The following is a 19,107-nucleotide window of genomic DNA, read 5'->3' as shown; positions in this document are numbered from 1 at the left end:
AGAAAGACCCAAATACACCCGATGAACCCAGGTTCATCACTGATGATGATGTGTTCAAGTGCATCAGAAGATGTAAGGCCTACTTCGTCCGACTGTTGGTAGTTAGCTGTGCATAGCTGTTTTGCCTTATATTATTCCTTACTTATCCCTATTATATAAGATTATACTACTATTCCACCTTTCGATCTTAAATTAATTTAATTTAATTGTTATCTTATCAAACTGTTGAAGAAGCTTGAGGTATAAAAATGTCTATGCCTATACAGTATATGCTGCTCCCAGCTGTATTGTGTCTTTTTATTGAACCTTGAAAGGTTGCTTTTTGGATAAGCACAAACTGTTTTGTTTGCTCAATGGATTACTGCCAATGATTACCAGAGTGAAACAAATCCCACTGCACATTAGCCTTTGTATGTTCTAAAGTGTTGTTCACTGAAGAAACAAGATGCATTTGATAACGCAAAGCTGTCTGGTATTCCTATGGACACATACTCTGAACTTAGTGAAAGCTGAAGGTAAGAACTAGGGGTGTAACGATATAGTAACTGTATCGAAATATCGTTTTTAACTTAAAACATCAAAGTATATCGAAATTAAAACAGCTAAAATCAAATCGTATCGTTTTATTTTGTATCGTATCGAATCGGCAGTGTAAAGAATCGATTGTATCGATACTACCTACTTGTGCATTGTATTTAGCATTTTTAAGAAGAAAATTTAAAAGGAGGGGTTTCATTACTTTTCCTTTCCATATAGCTACACTGGTTTATCGATAAATGTGTGTAATCTCTGGGTCCATGTCAAGGTGCAGGTTTGTCAATATACAATGTCCATGTATTTGGCAGATAATCACTGTGTTTACTTATTTATAGCCATAATAATACATGTTTCCCTTAAAACCCTGCACTATCCACACCTTTCACACAGATTTAATTTCTTTGCTAAATAGTTACTATATCGATTTTAAATAATTAAATCGAATCGTATCTCATCGCCATGAATTATCACCAATATCGTCCATGTATCGTATTGTCAACCATGTATCGTGATATGTATCGAATCGCTATTAAATTGTATCGTTACACTCCTAGTAAGAACATTATCATTTACGGAGGAGCATTTTTTCTTTCTTTGTACTGATCAGTGTCAATTTTAACAGCAAATGTTGATTTAGTTTTGGTTACAATTTGAATTCAGTCATTTGAAATGTTTTAGTCTACAGACCTAGTTAACTAAATATCATACAATCTTAGTCAAACTATATCTACAGTCGACTAAAGTTTATGTTGGAAAGCCTTGATGGCGCCACGGCCTTTGGCCTGGAAGAGACAATCATACTAATAAGTAGAAAGGTGAGCTCCCACCAGGGCGGGTTGCCTACCCTGCACATGGGCCTGCAACATTTGGAAGGCAGTAATAGCCAATTGGAATGGAATCTGAAAAATCTGACTGATACATCTTGAGCTGATTTTAAACTCAAATAAAACAAAATGCCAGATCTGCAGACACAAATGCGTTTACAGGTATTCTCACTCTTAAAGGCGAACACATTGAACAGGTTACGTCGTACAAATATCTGGGCATCTGACTAGACAACAAGCTCTCATTTAAAGTCCATGTGGAGCACCTAACCTAACTAAAAAACTAAAAGGACAAATTAACCCAATTTGTCCTTTTAGAAATAGGTCATGTTTTTCTCTTGCCAGTAGAAAGACTAATTGTTCAATCTGTTATAATGTCAGTCTTTGATTATGGTGATGTGCTGTACATGCATGCCTCACTCTCCACACTGAAGCCTCTTGATGCTGTCTACCACCGTGACTTGTGGTTTATAACTGGTGATGATTATCGTACCCATCATTGCTTATTATATGAAAAAGTAGGTTGGCCATCTCTCACAGTTCGTAGAGAGCAACACTGTATTTTATTTATTTATAAGGCCGTAAACTTCCTTTGTATTTATCCACGTTGGTAGAACCAAAAGTCACTGGACATGCAACTCGCTCACAAGTATTATGCTCCACACAAGTGGGATAAACTCCAGGACTCTCTGAAACTGGTTTGATTGGTCTCAATAGGGACATTTAACTCATTCTGTGCCAATGACTGCTTATGACGGGTTTTTTTCCAATAGCCCTGTGTGCCAATGACGGCTTATGACGGTTTTTGTGTTTTTTACATAGAAAAAAATAAATAAATAAAAAATCATTTTTTTTTTCTAAAGATGTCAAAATGACCTGAGATCAGAGAGATGCTTTTCTCTGTTTGTGTGTTCGCTCCCTCGTTTAGCTGATTGAGAAAATGTGTGTTCATGTGTGTCCATTCTAGTGGATGGACACTTTTTTTCATTCAAACAGCTCTATCTCTGGAACCATTTGTCCGATTGCCAAAATTCTTTTTGCCACTGAATCACAACAACTGTGTCTGTTTCTGTGGGGAAAAAAATTATAAAAAAAAAATCTTAAAGAAAAACATACAAAATCTCGGCACAGCTACCTTGGAGCCATTTTGGCATCTGGCACAGAATGAGTTAAAGTGCTCCTTGAGGGCACACTACATAGTGAATGTACATGTTTTGTGTAAGAACTATATACTGTACCGGTATATGTTTATGTACTTCTTGCATCTGTAACGTTATACTGTGATTTGATTGTCTATTGTATTTTTCATTGCTTGTGTTATTTTTATGATGTGATCAGGGTGTCCTTGAAAAAGAGAGCTTGCTCTCAATGGGCTCCCCTGAATAAATAAAGGAAAAAGAAAGAAAGAAAGAAGATCACATGACTCCAGAGATATTATGTACCGATCTGTGTGAGTTGCGTCATGAACCAGGGATTCGGATTGTACGACCTACAGTTCAATGGTTAAAGGCCTGAACGTGAAGTGGCCTATTATAGTGCTTCCATTTAGGCAGTGTTGTACCCGAACGCGTTCAAAGAACGATCGTTCATGAACACGTTCATATTTTGGGCGAACGTGAACTGAACGTAATTGTTTTCGCTTGATGAACGATATTGTCGAACGCGGTCATTCTGACGCCCGTGAACGACGTTCGTCGGCGTTCGTCGGCCGTTCATGCGGCGGTCCGCGCCTCCGCGGTCGTCTGTCCTCTGCTCCTCTCGTCTCTCTTTTCATTCACGTGCTCCAATAGTAGGCACTGCACGCAGCAGTGCCTCGTGAACGTTCGTCGGAGGCTCCGTTGATATGCAGTGCTGTCTACTCTGCACTCTGCTCCTGCACTGTGTGTGTGTGTGTGTGTGTGTGTGTGTGTGTGTGTGTGTGTGTGTGTGTGTGTGTGTGTGTGTGTGTGTGTGTGAATCTCCTCCTCGTCTCGCAAGCCTGACTGACTATACTTTGTCCTATGTGTGTTGCACGGCGAGAATATCTGATCTGCAAGCTCACAACGCGTCGCATCCACGAGACAACGTGAGCTTGTAGATCAGCTATTTTAACCAACGCGGATCATGCTGTGCACGGTTTAGAAACGTCTGCCTTCTAGTGGGGTTCCTTGTACATGTAACTTTTTGTTTTTTTCTAGTGGGGTTCCCTGTACATGTAATTTTTTGTTTTCATTTCAAATGTGTGTTAAAGTTTCTTTCACTTCCAATTTGTAGATTATGGTCTATAGCACAATTTTGGTTAGAGTATCAAGACAGTAGATTGAAGAAAAATATATTTTTTGCCCTATTACCAAAATCGGAATTGTGTTTTTTGAACAATGTCTTAGTTTTCCCACAACTGCTGTGTAATATATATATTATTTTGTATTGCTATATCAAGTCAATACTGTGTGGGGAATCAATTGGAGTCAAATATTTGTTTTTGAATATTATGATATTTCACACAATGAGACAATAACATGGTTATTACATGCAGTCCTTCACAATAAGGGTGCAGGAAGACTGATGTTGTGGGCACCTCAATGTTAAGTTGGATGAAATTATTGCTGTGTGTTTCTATATAATATGGGTTGAGTCAATAATTTTGACAAATAATAGCATGCAGAAACGTCTAAACATTTATATAATATATAAATGTTTAGGTCTATATATATAATATATATATATATAGACCTTTATATATTTTTTCCCCTTTTTTTTGAATTGCCAAAAGTATAAAAAAAAAATATGGTTAAAAAAAGAACTAAAAAAGAACTATGTAGTTCATTTTGGGGAACCATGAACTTTAGTTCATAATGGGGAATTATGAACTAAAAATGAACTAGTTCATTTTAGAAGTTCTGAACTTGAACTTGAACTAGTTCATTTTTAAAGTGAACTTTCCCAACACTGCATTTAGGGTGCAGGTTTTTCCTTGGTCTACTGAGAGTATGCATGCAAAGTTTCACGGCGATCAAATGCTGTCAAAAACACATCAGACTCAAACGTTTTTCTTCTGTTTCTTATGGATGTTTCTTGCCAAGGTTGCATGGTGGGAAGACAATTTATTTAAATTAATTCCACTTCAATGTCATGCCATTTAACCTGATAAAGGTACTAATTTCATTGAGGAAATGTCATTGTAAGTCATACAGTAGTCCAGAGTAGACCATGACCTCAACATACAAACTCATGAAAAAAACATGGTCATGTGTAAATACAAAAATGTTTTGCGCATATGCAAATGTCTTATGTAAATATGTGTAAAGGTCACGATGTTGCAGAGGAAAGAAATAGAGTCAATAATCACATGCTTCAGTGAAGTGTGGCATAGTTCAGGGGTTCCCAAACTTTTTTGTCGCAGGGCACCCCATAAATATTGTTTTAATCCGAGGCACCCCTACTTTATAATTTTCACTCCGAGCACCTTATATTTATAGCATATCGTTGTTGTCGGGTGGAAACATTGTATGTCCAAAACCGTTCGTTTTGTATTCATCATCTATAAAATGCACACAGTGCTTGTAGATCGGCTGTTTTCACTAGTTTTGTGCGACGGTCTTGTATGATGAAGCAGGGCAAAAGACATACACAACTTGAAGATACAAGGTTTCTGCCCGAAAGTGACAATATTTTAGTGATTATGTTGTGAGGAAAACGTTGAGATAATTTTGGTTAGAACTGACTGAACATAACTTTGTACTTCAAGTTTAAAATTATACTAGATCATATTTTTTCAAGTGTCCAAATAAATTCCAAATATTATCAAATGATCTCGCGGCACCCCTGGACTGGTGTCACGGCACCCCAGGGTGCCCCGTCACCCACTTTGAAAACCCCCGGCATAATTGTTATCACACAGACACACCTGAAGTCATATGCATATGGATTGTCAATAAAGATAGGACAGTTTGTTCTTTGACTTTGGCACTGCAAATAGTGATGCCAATTCTTCATGAATTCAGTTTTAATACAGGAGCTGTAACACAGTATTTATATTGTGGTATTGCTACTTTTACTTTTACTTAAAGGAGGACTTCACCACTTTTCAACCTGTCTTCATATAATAGGACCTCACTAATGTTCATGATAAAATAGCACACTTTTTTTTCATAGGAGAGTTGTGGGCGGGTCAGAAATCCATCCACCAGTGATCATGAATGGGGAATCCAAGCTAGTAGAAACTGCAGGCTTTATGTTCCTGAAAAGTTGCAATGTTATAATGGAAGCCATTGTTCTCGCGATAATACAAATCAACTTTTTTCCAAATATTGTTTAAAAAAAAATCTGTCAGTGTGTCAAACAACGATGTCACTGTGGATGGATTTCTGACCCGCCCACAACTCTCCTAAGAGACCCAGACTGAGTAGAAAAATGTGTTGCTATTTTATCATGAACATTAGTGAGGACCTATTATATAAATACAGAAAAGTGGTGAAGTCCTCCTTTAAACCAGTGGTTCTAAAAGTAGGGTCCACCAGCTCAAGCTTGTACATCTCTCTTTGCCATGGCAATGCAAATGTAACGATGCAGTGTTTTGTGTCAAAATGTGGGACCAAACCATTACATAGCAGCCCCCACTACAACATGTCTTGTTCCAACACTGTTCATCTTTGAACCAGTGAAATATGGTGATATTAGTATTTACAGTGAATAAAAAGGTCAATCAGTAAATACAGCAGTGTGTTGGACAAAGAGAGGCAACACATCACAACATTTTAAAAGTAAAAAGAGTAAGAACAGTGAAATATTGTTATTAAATAGGTTTGCTTTGCAGGGGGTGTGTATTTTAAAATGTAAACCAACTCAAATCTAATGTCTCACTTTCTCCAGAGGTGGAGCCCTCCCTCATCGTAGCCACCGGCTCCAACCTGATGAAGATCAACTTGGACGGCTCCAGCTCCACAAGGCTCAAACAGGTGAAAACCATTAGACATTAAAACACATCCTATGTAATCCTATACTATATTCTACACACACTGCTTTAGACATGCTGGAATGTATTCCTGTCTGAGACTAACACAACTGATGTGCTGCGACAGACCGATGCTTGGGATCTGGACTTTGACTATCAGCAGCAGATGATCTACTGGACAGAACAGAACCCCTCCAGCATCAGACGCATGCACATCAGTGGCCGTGACGTCCAGGTCAGTGTGACAATGACAACGATGAGGATGAATGACAGGGAAGGGAAACCAAATGAACAATACTTATATTTGTAATGTAAATACTTTGTGATATCAGTGTTGAATATCAAACAAGAGAACATGGTGGCTCAGTCTCTTACAGTGTTTTTCTGTCAAATAACTGTAAATATTGGTAGTTTGTGTTCTTTTGGTCTTGTTTCTAAAGTCTACTTGCTTATTTGGGCTTTCTGTCAATAATGTTGTTTAAAACAGTGGTTCTCAAACTAATTAATGTCAAGGACCCCCAGATTAATATGTATTTGGCCATGGACCCCCATCTGAACATTATGTTGTGCAAGGGCAGGGACCCCCATAAGATTTGAAAAATATTCCAAGTAGTTTTCTGAAAATAGCTGATGTAGGCCCGGGCTGCTAGCACAGCGGTCCAGACACCTAGGCTCAGTGTAGCCTCACAGCGTGTCGTGGGTTTGAGTCCTGATCCTGACAACCTTTGCTGCATCTCTTTCCCCATTTCATGTCAGCCTACAGTACTGTCTATCCCTATTAAAGGGATATTTCACTTTCAAAAAAACCTTTGGTAATTTTATCGTCTAATCAGGCTTTTATGAACACCCTGAACAGTTTCAAATTTGCTTGATTCAATATTTAGATATTTGATGTAAATGTTACCAGGCCCTCCAGGCCCATGCAGGGCCTCTCCCCACGCACACCCATTGTAACTTCAAACTTAATTTTAACCATGATAGATTCATTAAAAACACCCATTATTTTTTCTGCTGACTCTTACTACCCTCCTAATACGTGAGCAGGCCGTGTCTTTTCGATAACTTTTTTCATTTATTTTCATTTCATTTATTCAATTTTCCCAAATAATTATTAAAAATAAATGAAAAAAGTTATCGAAAAAACACGGCCTGTTCACGTATTAGGAGGGTATTATGAAAAAATTATTTGTGTTTTTAATTAATCTATCATGGTTAAAATTAAGTTTGAAGTTGGGAAGTTGGGTGTGTGGGGAGAAAAGCCCATAAGGTGTTTCCCTGTTGAAAGTGGAATATCCCTTTAATAAAAGGTTTTAAAAAAATTAAATACATAAAATAGTCGATCTACAAGCTCACAAATGAATTATTTTCAAATAACTGAAAATATGTATATTCACCTTATTCCTGGGCCTTTCCAGGACGGCCCATTTGCCTTTTTCTGCTGCTTCATTCAACTTCACTTCCTCCTAGCAGGCTGCAGCTGTAATCAGTGTGTTGCCAGATTTTGCAAGCGAAACCAGTGACTAGGTCATATATGGGCAACTGGTGGCCCGGGGGCCACATGCGGCCCCCAACTTCACTTAATGCGGCCCGCAGGTTGTTGGAGTACTGATATATTATTGATTTCAACTGTTAAAAACTACCCGCTTTAATTACTTCAGTCTATATTAGTAGCTAAATAATTTCATTTTTTTTCTCATAACGTTAACATAAGAACATATAAATGCATTTGAATTTTCAGGATTCCAATTTTTATAGCAAATCTACAAGCTCAAAACGCGCCGTACTGCGACGCGTTTTGAGCTTGTAGATCGCCTATTCTTGCTATGTATATGCATTGTGGCCCTCTGGAGTGAGTGTGAAAATGTAGTGGCCCTCTCCATCATCAAAGTTGACACCCTAGAGCTCTTCGAGGGTCCAAAAAAATGCCGACCTGTTCCGAAATAATAATCAAATTACAAAACCAAACCCGATTCTGTCCCGGGACCCGATTCCGTCCCGTTCTGACGTTCTTTCTTTTTTTACATACCCTAACCCGACCGTAACCCGTGACATGTTACCCCGAAATCCTTTTATTTCGGAGGTTCCGAGAGACCCGTCCATTCAATCATTATTAAACCCCTCTTTCATGTACCAAGATGGCGAGATCCCTCATTCACAGCAGCCGTGCGGCGTGCACTGTTAACTGATTGACAGGCAGAAGAAGGCTGCCAAGGAATCTATTATTAAATCGAAACAAAAGCCAGGGATAAAGGAATACTTTTAAGCTATTTTCTATCTACAGAGGTAACTCATTTTCGGTTTGTTTGTCATGGTTTAACTTGTACTTTCTCATCAGCCTGACAGCAGGAGAAGCTACGCATCACGCACACGCATGCATTATGCACGCACCAAGTTCTTTTTCCCCCCGCTGTAAATCTGATCTTAGACCAGCATTATCATCTCACAGTTACACAGCCATTCTTCATGTCGCTGCCTCGCGGCTAATAACTGACCTGAATCTGATCCTATGACAGCCTAAACACCGCCCAGGGCACAGCCTAGGTTAAACAGAACTCCAGTTCGTTCCTTATCCTGGTCATAGCGCAGCAGTGCACGCCAGCGCACACATTGATTGATTGCTTTACAGTTTGCATAAAAAAGTACACACACGTCACACACACACTACGGGTCCTATCGGGTCCTCTCGGGTTATACACATGATGATTACAGTCCCGTGTTCCGAGGTGTTCCGAGGGAAATGTGTCCGTTTCCGACCCGGCTCCGAGTGACTATGATAAAACACTGACCGAACCCGGTACGGGTCTCTCGGGTCCTCGGGTAATTTCGGAGTCGGGGCCCCCGTGAAGAGCTCTAGCCCACCCCTGGACTAGGTCTATGAAAACAAGCCCCCCCCAAAAGTGACAACTTTACACCAAGTTTTACCAATTTACATTAACCATTTGAAAATAGCAGATCTTCAAGCTACACACACATATCAACATGCTGTGAGCTTGTAGATCTGCTATTTTTGTATGGCGGTCCCTGGCACAAAATATTTTGTTTCCTCACCCACAACTTCCCATTATTTTTTTTATATCATTTCTACATTTTCTTACCCCTCCTCTCCCTCCCCACAGCGTCCTCACTTTGGAAAAAAAAGCATAATAAGTTGATTATATTCAGAGTGTCTGGTTGATTGACAGGTCCTTCACAACACGATCAGAGAACCATTCGGTCTGGCTGTTGATTGGGTGGCAGGAAACCTGTACTGGTGTTACAGTGACAGGAAGACCATAGAGGTGTCCAAACTAAACGGGTTGTACAGAACAGTTCTGGTCAACGCCGGTCTGGACGATCCACGCTCCATGGCTGTGGATGTACGCTACGGGTAAGAGCACTGTGGTGACATCATCAATCTCACTCTGTGGATGTACGGGACAGTGTTTTTTGCAGGTCGTTCAGTCCGAGTGTATCAAAAAGGCAACTGGGTTAAAGGACAACTTTAGTTTTGTACAACAAGGGTTCATATTTTAGATCGTAATTAAAGAACATAAAAGATGAGTGTTAAAACTATTTCATTTACTTCTTTCTATTGTTTTAGAGATTCTTATTTCAGAGGTTGGGGGCATGCGTACAAGTGGCTAAATATGTCATTTTACACAGAATAAGCCCATTCCCAAGATACAACGCAACCTTTCATGGTTGGATGTGACTTATGGGGGCTAGAAGTGTTACTGTAAATAGCAATACAGAAACTGCTTATTGTGTCTAAAAATACATATATAGCCACTTGTAAGCATGCCCCCATGTGTACGCATGCCCCACATTTTAGCATGGTAAACGCGATAAAACAATAGAATGAAGCAAATGAAAACATTTTAACACTCACTTTTTCTTTTCTCTAATTACAATCTAAAATATGAACCCTTGTTGTAAAAAACAAAGTTGTCCTTTAAGGCAGACCGAAGCTTGTGATTGGCTGCGCCGAGGTGCCAAAAGTCTGGGGGACGGAGATACACCTAAACCTAACCTTAACCCTAACCTCAGTAAAACTGTACTGTAGTCAGCGTATGTGTGATTAGTTGTGAATAGTGACCCTGACACAGTGTCTCCCTGACAGATACTTGTACTGGTCAGCAGTGTTGTAGTGCTAAATGTGGAAGTGGGGGAACGCCCCACGCACGCACACGCACGCGTGTCAATGCGCATGCGAGTGGCGTTTTCTGTGGGGTTCTCTGTCTAATTGTATCCATTATAGGCTAAAAGTAAACGACAAGGGTGCAATTATATTCAATATTTAATCGTTTTGTCTCACATGATGTTACTTTGTGCTTTTCATTTGGATAGAAGAAATGTAAACAATGTAGACAATATTCAATCAACATTAATGCATTATATAACAGACAGTGAAAGTGGTAAACGTAATGTTTTGCATAGCACATTAATTAAGAAATTGTAATGAGCTCGGAGCTACTGAATGCCCTTTCACCTTAAAGCACTCCTCTAAGCCGCCCGGAACCCTCCGTAAGCTTGCTAGGCCCACAAAGTTACCAGATCTCTTTTTAATAAACACTGTCACTAACACTACACTATACCTTTAAGTTAACACAAACAGGTGTTATAACCTTTCTCATTTGTATAAACCTACTATTACTGTATATGCACCTATTACTGTACGAATACAACTTTCTCTGAATAAAGACTGAACTGTCTATGAAACCCTCTTTAACTGGTGAATATTATTACTATCTACAGCTACTTTATTTTATAGACCAAGAATATTGCACCTCTCTTGAGAAATGTAGACCATAAGTCTGGATGGAGAATGCCAAAACCACAAAGACAATATAAAGTGTGAAACTGTTACCTTGTAGCTTTCTCCCAGGGACTGTTTTTTGGAGAAAAGCAGCTTGACTTATTTAATACAAAAGAGCCCACTGCGGACAAACTGTCCGTCCGGTTAGGGTTGGGAATTTGTATTTTATTGTCTGCCAAGCATACCCAACTGACACCTGCCCGCGCAGGGTCAGTCACTGAGAAGGTGAAAGACTTTTAAATTAAGAAAATATACTTGTTGATTCTTACCAAAAGTCTAACTCAGCTCCAACAGCCAGAAGTTGCCTTGAGTGCCCTGAGGTGCTAACACCTCTTTCCCATGGAAGCGGAACTTCCCCGAAGGGAAGTTAAAAAGTCAAAACCTTAAAAGTTGTAAACTCTGGAAAATGAATTCAGACAGACACCAAGCAAAAGTGAATAAAAAGCTTTTAGTGAAGTAAAAACAGTTACAAATTATAAGCTCACCAATACAGAAATTGGTAATGAAAATCAAAAAGAAGTACAGTATGTGTACTTAACTAAACAGAGTCAAACTCTCTCTAAGTAGACAGAAAAGAACTGCCCAGAGCTACGGATACACAGCCTTTTATAGGGTGCTCCGCTACAACATCTCAATAGAGTTACACACACACAACTTCAGTTTAGCACACACACATTTGGCACGCGCTTGTGCACGTACATGCATGAACATGCACGATGTTTCGCAATGGAGACAGTTGAAGGCCAGACCAACTCCCCAGTCCACGTGAATTTGGGGAGTTCTCCGGTTCACATGTTAGAAGTCGACATGTTGCCCTTTACTCCCTCAGGAAGCGTTATCTCATGTTGGCAATAAGAAGATAACGGTTCGTTAGCGCGGTACAGGAATGTCGGGGAGTCAATGATACCGCCTGGCACCATCTACAACCCCCCCTTTTCCACCCCAAGTCCAAGGCCGTGCCTCGCAGGTGCAGGCAACGAAGCGGCTAGTGTAACCAGTATGTCATGTTCTAACTATGAGTACATTCATTTTTTAACCTTTACTCATGTCAGTGAAGAAACCACGTATATATGTAGTTCTTACATGCACATACAGTATATCAGAAATACAGCATACATTATACAGTATATCAGAAATCAACAGCCTATGCTTAAAGGAAGCTTTTCTACATTTGCAGTATATATGCATCTACAGTACTAGCACACTAACTGCATAATAAAATGTATGTCCCTTTTTGTTGATTAACATATGGAGAATATATTGGGCCATAACATTACTTCTTCACCAGCTCACTGGCGAGGAACGTGGTTGCGTTTCTCCTTCCTCTTCCCGGCCTGCTTCTCCTTTGGGGCAGAGGTCACAGGGGTTGTAGGTGCCTGGGCTGGAGCCTGCACTGGGGCAGGTGCTGGGTACAGAGGTTGCAGGTTTTGCATGGGATAAAAGGCCATGTGAGGCCCAAGCTGTGCCACCGGAGCTTGCATCTGCTGCAGAGGTTGTTGTTGGGGTGGTGGAGGTGGTGGCATGGCTTGGCGATCCGCAGTGGCAGTGGGTCCAGGTGACTGCTGTCTGTCTGAGCCCACAGATCCTCTGCGCTTCTCCTGGCGGTTGTCTCCCTTGCGGCGGGCATCGCGGTGGTCACGGTCATTGTAGTATGGCTTGAATGACCTGGGTGCCACACCCTTGGGGTCACGAGCAGGTGCTCCGGGGCCCCTAACACCCCCTCTGGCACCCTGGTTCTTCTCGAGTGCAGCCACAACATCATCGGATGGCCACACTTTGGGGTCTCGAGTAACCTCTCGAATCCCCTGGGAATTCTTCTCCCATTTTCCCCGGATCATCCTGGGGCCCAGGATGGTTTCCAGGATGCCGAAGCGGTTTCGCCCTGCTGCCTGGGTCTCGATAGTTGCCCACACTTCGCCAGACTGGTAGCGTAGGTTGTTTTGCATGACCCTGTAGGTGGTCACGCACACAGGAACGATGGAGCGCCAGTTGTTTCCCACCAAGCGGCTGTAGATCACCGACCGCTTGATGGAAACAGTTTTCAGCAGCACGTAGGTCTCCCAGTTGGGTGTCAGGAACGGATCTTTGTTGGACATATGCCCTCTGCGAATGCCCACGATGTCCTCCCAGACCTGGGGGATTTTCAGGCTGTCATCGGCGATTTTAGCACCTTTAGTATTATACAGCTGCATTCTGGGCATCCCAGCCTCCTCGTCCTCGTCGTCTTGGGTATCGGCAGGGGGAGGAATCACCACCCTCCAGACTGCCCCTCCTTCGAGCCCAGAGGGCTCAGAGTGTTCATCCATTGGAGCCGGAGTGGTTGCTCCACTCCGGTCCTCCTCCGGTTGGCCCTCGGAAAGTAAGTCATTTTCCTCAGGATCCATGGCAAGAAGATTGTCATCGTCCATGTCATCCAGGCTGATGATCTGCTCTTGTCTCTCGCTGGCCATGGCTAGGTCGTAGATGGGTTTAAATTCTTCACGCAGAATATTAAGTGCCTGAGCAACGTCCATATAACAGCCAACGGGAGTTATGACAAAAGCTAGCCTGAGGGGCTCCTTTTATGCAGCGCCTCAGGCCACGGCTCCTCCTCATGGGAGGGGACGCCCCTCCCTCTGAGCTCCTCCTCTCTTTGCACACATCCATTTCAGCATGTCCTTGAGAGCTCTGCCCACGCCCCCTAGGAGGCCCAGGCGGTACAGTACTGAGAACACGATAAGCCATCCCAGTAACATCAAACAAGGGATAGCCCATTTGAGCACACCTGCTACAACTCTCCAGGAGGTCTGAAATACAGATGTGACTTCTTCGAACGCCTCTATAGTCCCTTCTTTTACGGACTCTCCTATGTCGATAGCCGCATAACCTACTATTGAGGTTAACAGAAATGTGGCCGACTTGAAATCACCCCAGCCGGTCCTAGGCCTTTTCCTGTAATCCGCCTCAGGCCATCGGTTAGGGTGACACGTACCATTAGTCATGTTGACTGCATGAGTTTTGGGGTACACGGCCTGCATGGAGAATGTTCGGGCCGTCCATCCGATTCCCGGATTCAATGATGGCCTCCCTGAGACTAGGTAATCAGATGGGGGAGCCCATGGCGTGCCGAAGTCCATGAACACTGAATCACATGGCCCTAAAAGGGCTCCCACCCAACCAGCCTGTCCACAGGTGCCATAACAATGGCAATTGCCTTTGCCGTTGTTGTTACAAAATGGACCGTTGGCAAATCCCCAACGATTCAGTAGGTACGCATCGGGCGGCCAGAAGTAAGGAAACCCCTTGTCCAAGAGCCTAGCTGACACAGAATCAAGGGGTCCACACCGTTCAGTCCGCCCTGCCCAGTCTAGGGTGTCCTGCTTCGGTCCTAGTGGAGACGTAGGGGAGGCCTGGTAGCAACGTACCAACATCGCCGGTGCCCCTACTCCCTCTGTTGGGTTGACAAACTCCCTTTCTTGTCTTCCTATCACAGGCCTCCACCTCCAGGAATCATATTTTTTCTCCAACACAGGAGAGTCATACCAGTGCATGTTGTTCCATGCATGCTCCTGGGGAGGAGGATTGCGTGTGACATAATATCGTGCCACCATTTTCTTAGCGTCACAACCTATTTCGGCAGCTTGGTCCCTTTTAAGGGGACCCCAATTGATCCATGCGACCTCATGACCATCGCCCTCGGTCACGTGGGTTATGGTTCTGGTGGAAGCTATATCCACCATGGCAGAAGTCGCCTCATCCACATGGGTTGCTGGATGAGTGTCTTGGGTTGTACACTGGCTCTGATCTTCCAAGGTACAATACTGCTTTCCCCTGATACCATATGTAGTCTGAGGATACGCTCCCACCTGGGCTCCTGTGGCCTTGTACGTAGGTTCCAACCCCCAGCGCAGGATAAAACCAGTGTCGGTTTTCTTCGCTAATATGAGGGGTGGAGGAAGAGAGATTTTTCCTTGGTTCCGATCGTCTTCTGGTAGTCTAGAGAACGGCTTTTGGGGGTCTTCCCTCTTCCAATCCAATATCCATTCCCGAACAGGCCTTTCAGTCTTGTCCGGATTGATATTAGGGTTCGGCCTGGTCTCTTCTGGAGGATCTTTGTTATTTCCCCCCAGAGTGACCATGAAGGAGCCCGGGTAAAGAGTAGGGTTGGCCCCTGATGTCCCTTCACCCCGCCCGATTAATTGGCGCCATGAATACAGTTGGAATCCCAAAACTTGGGCCGCAAACTGTTGATGAAGGAACATCTTCAGCCTTTCCTCCTCTGTGTTCCCAGGTCTAGCCCAGCACTTATCGAGGAGTTTCACTTCTTCGTTCGTCAGGCCCAAACCCGCATAGTTTTTTATGTTGTTTAAAGGCCCTTCATGATCCCATTTACCCCACGAGGTCTGTGAGGCTGTCAAGTCAGGGAACACCCTAAACCTCCTCAGCATAGTTCTGAAGTCTACTCTGCATGAGGATTGACCAGGGATTATAGTCCCATTCGTGCGGACAGTTAGGGAGTCCCGTGGGATCCCCATCCGTTTTCCTTCACGACAGATGGGTATTAGTTCCCCCATCTTGTTCGCTAGGCGTTTGATGACTTTCTCCACCGTAAGTCCCCTCCATGGGAGGTCGGTGGGGTCGAGCTTGGCTGCTACACACGTGAGCAATGAATCAACCACCTTGGTTCCCCATGGACCCTCTATTGCCCCAACCTGGTCAGCTGATAACACCGGAGTGTCCATGTAGTATAGAGTTTTCCCACCAGCGAGCGGCCGATTTTTCATCCACAGCAAGCCAGGTGGGTAGGAGTACATCTTCTTGCCTGGCTTGGTTATCCCCACAATCCACTTAAACCATTTGGTAGTGATTCTGTGGGGACAGCCACCCGCTTGGTCGGTGACCGGTGGTGGCTTGTAGCCAGGCGTAGCCCTCCTTGCTCTCGGGGAAGAGGAATTATTCCTCAGTGGTGACACGTAGCTCAGCAGCGCTTGGAGTTCCCTCTCAGGGGACGGTGGCCAAACAGTGAGCAAAGTCACTTTTTCAGCGGCTATATCCCCTTCCAAGGCTAACTCTCTGCGATGTATCCGTAGTTCCACCGCCTCGGCTCCATCCACTGAGGCATCGGAGCAATTGGATATGTCTTCCCACAGTCCCCACTCCTTCTCACTGCTGTAGCGAGATCGGGCAGTGACCGTGGTACATTGGTATACTTTTTGAATCCCTTTGGCCAGTTTGACGCTTGTAGATATCTCACCGACAGGGTCGGATGGGTAGACTCTCAGTACTACCGCCCCCTCTGCCCCCTGGGATACCTCGTCTACTTGGTCACTGAGATCCTGCCATGTGATATGACCGTTACAACCATGTCTAGGTTCAAGCACCCAACACTCAGGTTCCATGCTGGCTACTGAACATTCTGGGGGCTCACCCCAGCCGCCTGCGGGCGGGCTACTGCCCAGTGCCGTGGCCTTATAATTATTATAGGCCAACCACCGGTCAGTGAGATTTTCAGGAACACAGGGGATAGGGCTGGTTATACGTGCGTATACTACCGGCACCCCCTCATGCTCTCTGATAGTTGGGTCTCTGAATTCCCATTCCATGCGAGTCTTGGGGTACTTGAGGGCCCTTACGAATCCCAGCACCATCACCACTGCCATTATCAGAAGGGTCCCCTTCATAATGTGCCTGGTGATTAGGTTGGTGATGGAAACCTTGGGCTTGTGAGCCATACTAGGTGCAATCCCCTCGGGCTCTGTTACTGGTTCCCCAGACTGCACGGTTTCCTCTTCTGTCGAGGATATCAGGCCCTCTCTCGACTCCTCAAGATGCGTTGAGCGGGCCAAGGTGATTGTCCTACCCATTCCAGGAGCCTCCAACAGGGCTATACGGACCAGGCGGGCATCCATCTCGGCTTCCCCCCCTCTCACTCTCTCTTACCGGCAGGATTACCTGAAAGAGAGAGCAACAAGGTTAGGGGCCCGCCGTGGAACAGCATCAATTACTCGGAATCCTTTGACCTTCTCTCCTTTTTAAGGGAAAGGCCAGCCAAGAACTTCCATAGGGTATCCCCCTTAGGCCCCAACCCTGCACTGCCCTGGAAGTGCACCCTGCGTGGTTTGATCCGTGAGACCCTTAATGGGTCTCCCACCACTGGATTCTCGGTACCAGGGGTTATGTCCACAGAGATCCCTCTAATGGGATGTGGCATAGCCCCCACCTCCAGAGTGATTGAGAAAACCACGAATTGGTACTCTCCCCCTCCGGCAGGCCGGATAGTAGACCCCACAGCGATAGGCTCACCTCCTGACCCCTTGCGGGTCACAACGGGGCCATTCCTCACCAGGAGTTTGGTTGATAAGGTCTCTCTGAAACCTTTATCATTTAACTCCCCGCTGACTGTGGTAAACCAGTCAGGTGTATCGCCATCTTTAGGCATATCTGTTTGGAACGACACTGCCACCAGGCCAGGTATCGCCAGAAGGGCCCTGGCCGCCAGCATCATACGAAACAGACTAGCACAGTCAAGCAGCAGGTCCATCCCCTTGATATTGCTAGCTTCGCTAGGCAACTGATATTTGGGGAAAAGCTTGGCTCGCTCCTCCGTGTCCTTCACCCAGAAAGTATCTGGACCACGGTTTGAATACAACCTGGATCCCCTGGAGGGCATAGCCCTGGGGAAAGAGAGGCTGAGAGTTCGCTCGAGGGAGGTTTCCATCAGACTGTCCAGATTCTCCATGCTGCCCTTGAAGGTGATACCTCCACGGCCGTGGGCTCCTTTGCGAACCGGTGCGTCACCGGCTTGCAGGAAACCACCGCCCTTGGTCAGATGGATACCTGAGTTCAACTTCACTCCCTCATGGTATTTGCATTTGGCCAGGGCGAAACCTAGCCATGTGCATGAGCAACTGGCCGCTGTTTCAGCGGTCATGACAGGATAGGCAGCCAGAGCAATGCGCGGTCCGTACAGGACGTAGCACCCCGGGCATACCAACGCTCTACATCCCCTGGGTCCTTCTTTAGGCCCAAAGGTAAAGGCCTCGCCACCAGGGCGAAGGAGGGGTTTGCTATCATGCGGCACTTGGGGCGGGCGGTTGCGAGATGGACCCTGCCACAGCAGGTTGGTCACTGGGATCAGGCATAGCATGCACTTCCCCAGACTGTGTCCATACCTTTGCCAGAGAATGGGGTGGCCCGCAGGCCCCGCCACATACTCTGGTTTAGGTAACCATCCATCCTCTGCCATATCCAGGCTTGGATTATGCACCACTGACCTCACCGTTGGCATGAAGCCCTCTCTGGCCAACTTCACCGCTCCATCGGACACGCCTAACCAGGCGCTGGCACTCTTTCCAACTCCACTGTCCCCAGAGGCTGGGGACCGTCCTGGCGCTACACAGATCAACACTTTTTGTCTGGCGCACTCCAAAGCGAAGGGCATCTCCTTACGAGAACCAACAGTTACCTGCCCCATGCCTGGCGCAACCTCACCATCCCTGACTAAGGGTGTACAACCCGAAGCTTCGGCCATTTCTCAGTGCTCACCTGGTCTTGCGAACTTGGTCTATATGAACTATGCCCGAGTTCTCCAACCTAAGCCTATGTGGGCCAAGGATCTCAGCAACGGTGTCTTTTGATTCACACTTCTTGCTGGGGTTTCCTGGCAGGGGTTTTCTCAGCACCCAAACAGCTTCACCTGTGGAGAAAGGACAAGAGACACCCGTGTTATCTTTGGACACACATCTCTTCTCCTCTCTCCCAAGGTTGACCGATTGGTGAATTTTGAGAAGAGGAGAAGGCTCATCCCAAGAGCTCTCCATGCCCTCTTTAATTATCTGTTCTTTTACTGAGCGAACAGCCCTCTCCGCAACTCCGTTAGTCTTAGCATGGTACGGAACTGAGTATTCCACCTGAATACCCTCATCCTCCAGCAAAGACTTAACGCTAGTGTGCGTAAAATAAGTCGCATTGTCCATTCGCAGGGACTGTACCCCGTTCTCTTCCCGTAGGAATTGGGATATACAGTGGCAAATGATCGC

General features: G+C 44.7%; 1 protein-coding gene across 1 annotated transcript in view; it reads left to right on the top strand.

Annotated features, from left to right (window-relative positions):
• The first annotated feature begins 374 nt into the window (after positions 1–374).
• Positions 375–19,107, top strand: part of LOC308280005 (scavenger receptor cysteine-rich type 1 protein M130-like) — a 54,397-nt gene continuing 35,664 nt past the window's right edge. Inside the window, exons 1-4 of the mRNA XM_080720245.1 lie at positions 375–515; positions 6,213–6,298; positions 6,422–6,529; positions 9,477–9,661. Of these exons, the coding sequence (XP_080576371.1) occupies positions 446–515; positions 6,213–6,298; positions 6,422–6,529; positions 9,477–9,661 (449 nt within the window). The 5' untranslated portion in view covers positions 375–445. The remainder of the gene's footprint in view (positions 516–6,212; positions 6,299–6,421; positions 6,530–9,476; positions 9,662–19,107) is intronic.

Source organism: Nannobrachium achirus, assembly GCF_963921795.1.
Source record: "Nannobrachium achirus genome assembly, chromosome: 24".
Lineage (NCBI taxonomy): Eukaryota > Metazoa > Chordata > Actinopteri > Myctophiformes > Myctophidae > Nannobrachium > Nannobrachium achirus.
This window is presented reverse-complemented; position numbering and strand designations above follow the sequence as displayed.